General features: G+C 39.7%; 1 protein-coding gene across 1 annotated transcript in view; it reads right to left on the bottom strand.

Annotated features, from left to right (window-relative positions):
• The window catches only part of BCOR (BCL6 corepressor), an 82,676-nt gene that overhangs the window by 21,473 nt on the left and 55,168 nt on the right, over nucleotides 1–6,035 (bottom strand). The window contains exons 7-8 of the mRNA XM_015418485.1: nucleotides 3,310–3,588; nucleotides 2,669–3,022 (exon numbers count right to left, since the gene is read on the bottom strand). Of these exons, the coding sequence (XP_015273971.1) occupies nucleotides 2,669–3,022; nucleotides 3,310–3,588 (633 nt within the window). The remainder of the gene's footprint in view (nucleotides 1–2,668; nucleotides 3,023–3,309; nucleotides 3,589–6,035) is intronic.

Raw genomic sequence — 6,035 nt, 5'->3', positions numbered from 1 at the left:
ACCATGGGAAGACTGTTGTTGCCTTGCTTTTTTGTAAAGCAGTATTAAGGGGAAAACTCAAAGGAGCTGAAATGGTACTTAAGTACCCAGTTCCCATTTCTGCCTTTGAAAAATCTCCTTTTGTATACGAAAAATGAAGAAAGCATTAGGCCATTTCTTCAGGCATTCTGAAAATGGTTTCATGGATCCAGAAGCAATTTCCCTGAGAGGAGTTGTATAATAATCCCTATCAACAAGTAGCTGTAATTCCAGTAAAATGAACAGACATCACCTTACTTTCAAGAAAAGTTTAGTTGTCCTGCAAAAATTCCAGGTGCACAGTCAACAAGAATATATTAGTCCTGTTTGACTTTTAAACTTCCAGAAGCACAAAAATACTTTCACACAATTTCTAGGTTCATTCCACATCTGCAGCATGAAGATGTGACAAAAAGAAAGCAAGGATGTCAGTGGGCTGGTTTTCATGTATTTGAAGTAAGAGGAATCAAAACTTAGATTCAGAAGAAGTTAAAGGGGTCCAATAGAACCAATGATCACTAAACTAAAGCAATTACTAAAAGAAATTATAAAATTAGAAGAGCCTGTAGTACTTGAATGCACATATGAAAGCAAAGGTTTCTGAAGTTCTGCTTCTACAAATCACAGGATAGATTAATAGAATGAAAACCAGGAACAGGAAGGTGCTGGACTAATGGCACCTAAGATACCTTAATCTTTCTAAGGAAGACCTCCTCTTCCTTGTGAATATGACAGCTGAATTAATAGTGCATTACAGCCAACCTACACTCCTGAAAACTGGTGAACCCTCTAAATAGGGCCTAAGGTCTAGTTCTCCTGTGTACTCCTAAAGATGCAAGGAGGGATCTTATACCATAAATGTTCCTTCATCAAGAAAACCCTGTCCTCCATAAGGAGAATACTTAAGCTTGAAACCTTCTCCCTGAATTCAAGCTGTTTATGAGTTTGACTTCTTTGTTCTGATATTCTGGGGACTCATATTTTCTGACTTGAACCCTCAAAGACCACCTGAAGTGGTTCAGCCCGAAACATGTTTCCTGATTTAGCAACAACTAGGTCTAAGACCCAGCTCTGTTTCTCTGACTACAGCGCACAGTGGAAACAAAGCACACCAGGCCCCAGGACATCATCAATGTTATCAGGAGATGTGTAAGTGTCCTGTGAGGCAAAAACCTAAGTTAACTTAAAGTGAGACAACTAGAGCCAATATCCCATTTCCTTCAAAAAGGCAAAAAACAGTTTGCCCACATTCACAGGAAAAGCATGATGCAGTTACTTCTTCTGAGCTAGACAGATGGTGAACAAGTTTACATTCTTCTTTTCTCCTGTTGCAGACATTAAACAGTAGCAAAATATGCCAATCTGCAAGCTCTTAGGACATTCAAGCAGAGCCCCAAAGAAACAGACTTGAGTCCTAAAGATGCAGAAGCTCTTGGTCTCTCAACTGAAGTATTTACTTGTGATCTCGTCAATGAAAGTGTACAGTGCCCAATAGGATATGTGGGATGACAGTAGTAAGAAGTCAATTTCCTTTTTACCCCCCAATACAAGAAATTACACTTACATAAGAGTCCAGCAGAAGCTACTCATTCAAAACTAGAGGGATTTCCTATCCAAGCTGTCTAGTGCATGAATGACAAACATGTATGGATGCAACAGACATCACTATAGGTAGCTGACTCTTTCACTAAAGCATTCTTGGGGGCGGGGGTCCCTGGTATATAAGAAAAATCAGAAAAGGTTGATATGTCTTGACAGCTGGTTGGGGGTGGAATTAGCATGCACATTGAGAACAATGTTGGCCTATTCTCTGCTCCACTTCAGCACCACTACCACTGCACATGGTGAGGAAAAATTTTAAAGTTTCCAGCCCTGAAAGGAACTAATAGGTCCCAATCTGGCCCAATGAAGCTGTTTATTTTGGCCTGGCTTGTCAGTATAGGCAAATCGCTGTTCACCAAACCTCTTCTCTGCCTGCAAAATCAGCTAATTGTTTTTGTGCCACCAACTCCTGACAACCTTCATCACCTCCATAATTTTGTTGATGCTTTTGCCCAAAGATTGGTTCTCAGATGGAGATGAAATTAGAAAAAAGATCTCACAAAACAGGCTGATGAGAATAACCTCGCACAGAGGCAAAAAGAAAGGACATGTGTGTACTTTACCAGCTCCACAGAATGAGAAAAATTAGCTCAGAAGTTCAAAACCTAATAAAGCAGCCTATTCCCATGAGCAATCAGAATTCTTCAGACTTTTATAAGAAAAATTACACTCCAGTTGACTAATTCATTTTACATACACATGTACTAGAAATTGTTATGACACCAACACCATTCTCCACCTATAAGAATGCTAAAATACATATATGTACAAAATGTTTTCACTTGGCAAAAAAAAAAAGACCTCATCTAGGATGGGGTCTTAAATCATAATTAACACACCACAAAACACATACACGCAACAGATTTGACACAACAAGCATGAGTGAAGTTTTCATAGTGGTGCTTAAGTCCTTTATACACAATAAAAATTTTATATTATATATATAATATAATATAAAAATTCTACAAAAAACTACTGACACTTCTTAGCACTGGTGGCAGCATGCGTCACTAAGTAATGCTAAATTTCCCTAGTAATCTCTGCATACCTTGTTCATTGTCACTTGTTTTGAGGGACTCTTCAGACCAACTTCTATTGCTTTTGACCTCTGACCTTTTCTTGGTGTGCCTTTCTTCTGTGCAGTCTTTGACCTTTGCAGTGGCCTCTGGCTGAACAGCCTCAGCTAAATCTTTCCTGCTTTGCCGGCCCAACTTGCCGGGTGGGGATCTCTCTGGTGACACCTGCTGCTCCCATAGTTCCCTAAGATGCTGCAGGTGACGCTGCTTTTTGGGATGGAGCCCTGTTAATTCAATGCACACCTTCAGGTTGGTCACCTCATTACAATTGGGCTCTTCTAAGTGGTTAGAGGAATTGTTTGTCATTTCCCTCTCAGGCCAGTCATCTAATGGAAAAATAACTAAAAATTAATCAAAAGGCCCTCAACTTGAAACAAAAGCTATAGTTTACTTGTGGGGCAGATCATTTCAGCTTTACCACCACACTATGCATTTTCAAAAGGAAGGGGTTTGCATGCACTACAGCCATTTGCATTGTCCAATGACTACATTGTCCAATGACTGATCTTTTAGCCTTCAGGTAACAATCACAGTCATAAAATGGACATGTTAATTCAAACAGTGCTCATTTCACAAAACATGCTGAAGAGATACCAAAGCTGGACCTGGTTACCTTTGGAGTTCTTCCTCTTTTTTGCTTTTGATGCAAATTCATCCTCCAGTTCCTCTATAAAGTTTTCTTTAAGGCTTCCATCATTCTGCATTTTCTCACCAGAATGTTTACGTTTTCTGTCCAGGTGTGGACACAGGACCTGCTTGACCTCTTCTATTGACTGGTCAGGAGTTTTTTCATATACAGAAAGTCTTTCCAAACATATGTTGGCTGAAGGACCTTTTTCTTCAGGAGTTTCAAAAGTGTGATTTTGGGTGTTCTCTGCATTGTGAAAATCACCTTTTAAAAAAAGGCACTGTGTCATTAAACCAAGGAACCACTTCTGCATGAAAAATCACTTCAGAGCAACTGATATTTTTGAGGCATATACAAAGTTAAGCCTAAAATACTATACAGATTTACCATGAACCAATAAGAAAACCAAATAGATGCCAGTATTTTACTCCTACTAGTGTTCCACTAAAATGTATTCAGGTGTCATAATAAATTTCTATTTGATAAAGCATTTATTGTGTTTTCTGAATCCTGGTCAGCCAGCAAACTGGTTTGCTGCAGGGTGCAAGATCATGATTTTAAACCACAGTTTCTACCTGGCTTGTTAACTGTGGTTTGTTGTGATGACAGAATGCAGAAATTCCAGCTTGTCTATTAGCACTGTTCCACAAAACAGCAGGTAAAAATATCATCCAAATCATCTTTCCCGTATTTATTATTACTATTTTAATTTATATCCCACCTTTTTCCGCAGTGGGGACCCAAAGCACCTTACAACGTTCTTCGTTCCTCCATTTTATTCTCATAACAGCCCTGTGAAGTAAGTGAGGCTGAGAGCATATGACCGGCCCAAGGTCACCCAGCAAGCTTCCATGGCAGAGTGGAGATTCAAAGCAGTGTCTCCCCATATCCTAATCCAACGCTGTCCCCTATACAACACTGCCACCCACTTTAAACCTAACTATTCTAAACTACAGAACCTAACCCTTGCTGTGCCACTAAATGCCAACCATAAACACCTATGGCAAAATGCCAATAAGTATGTATTCATTACATAAGGGGAAAAAATGGATGACGTGTTGTATGCATGATGAGAACAGACTATGGACACAGTGACCATACTGAGTTTCTGCTCTTCCTTCAAATTCTACAGCTTTCTGATTTCAAGTACCCACAGACTGGCCTTGGAAAAAACTGCCTGATGTTTTGTATCCTCAAGGCTATGCTTACCCTAAGCCAAGAAAATATACAGTTTAATCAGACCCTTAAATTAGGAAAGCACGTTAGCACTCTGTGGCCTTCAACAGACATACATTCCTGAAATGGGCCGACATAAAGCCACACTATGCTTTAGCAGCAGACCTCACCTTAGATCTGCTATTTCACACATCTCTTTACAAAAGAAATTCTCTGTGATCCTGTTAAGCTTCCTATGTTCTCTTTTCCCATATTGTTTTTAGAATGCAGCTGTTCTTTATCTGCCTCTTGTCTTCTTTTCTTTGTTCCATTCTCCCCCACACATTCCTTCTCTAATTTATCCCATCAATCTTATCTCCCGCTTAACCTCCTCCTCTTCCATTTTGTCACATGCCTTATCTTCTCCTTCAGCAATCCCCTTCCTAAATGTTTGCCTAATACCTGCTAGCTAGAAAACCAGACTTAGAGGAGCGTTGATACAAAGCATGTTGGCAAGGCAAGCTATTAGAAGTTAAACCAACCTAGTTTACAGAACTGCCTGCTTAAAAGTGAAATTTCATTGTCCACGTGTTTTAATATTTGTATTAGTTTGATTTATGTGTAACCGTCACCTAATAGCAGATTCACATCACTGTTTTTCTCTCATCATAACACCTTAAATTATATTGAGATGATCCACACAGAGCTATATTATAGAATGGAGTCGATACATGTTTTGGCTGGGGGCTGGTAGAAGTACACTAAACCTCAACAACTGCCATTTCTGGATTTATGAGACTGCAATCCAAGGAGGTTATAAACCTTCTCCCTGTCCAGATTACTAGAGAGCATTTGGAAAGAGACAGTGGACATATTCTGAGACTACATACAATATCAAACATGTTTTTGTCATGACCACTTTGTTGAAACAATACTAGCTTGTATCCTAACCATCTGTTTCCAATGACAGATGAACGTTTTCATCATCAGAAGATAAGGTGATTTCTGCTAATCCCCCCTCCCACTGCAGACCCCTACTTTGCCCCTCTTCTGTTCAAGAGGGTCCACCAATCCCCTGGGACAAAACATCTAGGGGGCTAAGTGGAAAATACACTAGCAGATTGCCCTGGATACAAGCCATTACCTCTTATGTTTAATTAAGACTACAAATAAAAAGGGAGGGGATTTTATATATAAATAATGAGTAAAGCACACAGAGGGTTTAATAAAATCTGCGAGATTTCTGATGTCCCCAACCTGGGAAGAAATACTACATTGTATTTTCCTCTAATACACATCAAAGACCTGTTGGGATTTGGCCTGAAGGAAGAGGTAGACTGCTCGGTGGCCCACTGTGACTATTTTGCTCAGCACTTTGCAAATAAAATCTCTCACATCTATTCTGACTTCGACTCTACATTAGCGATGTCAGGGTCAGATGCTGCCAGGGTGCCAATTTGTCCACTTCTTCGGGATATTTTCAGTTTATTCAGTATGAGGATGTAGACAGGATCCTTGGAGGTTTTAGGCCTAAAACCTGTTTGTATGACTCTTTC

Source organism: Gekko japonicus, unplaced genomic scaffold (assembly GCF_001447785.1).
Source record: "Gekko japonicus isolate JY-2015 unplaced genomic scaffold, Gekko_japonicus_V1.1 scaffold202, whole genome shotgun sequence".
Taxonomy (NCBI): domain Eukaryota; kingdom Metazoa; phylum Chordata; class Lepidosauria; order Squamata; family Gekkonidae; genus Gekko; species Gekko japonicus.
This window is presented reverse-complemented; position numbering and strand designations above follow the sequence as displayed.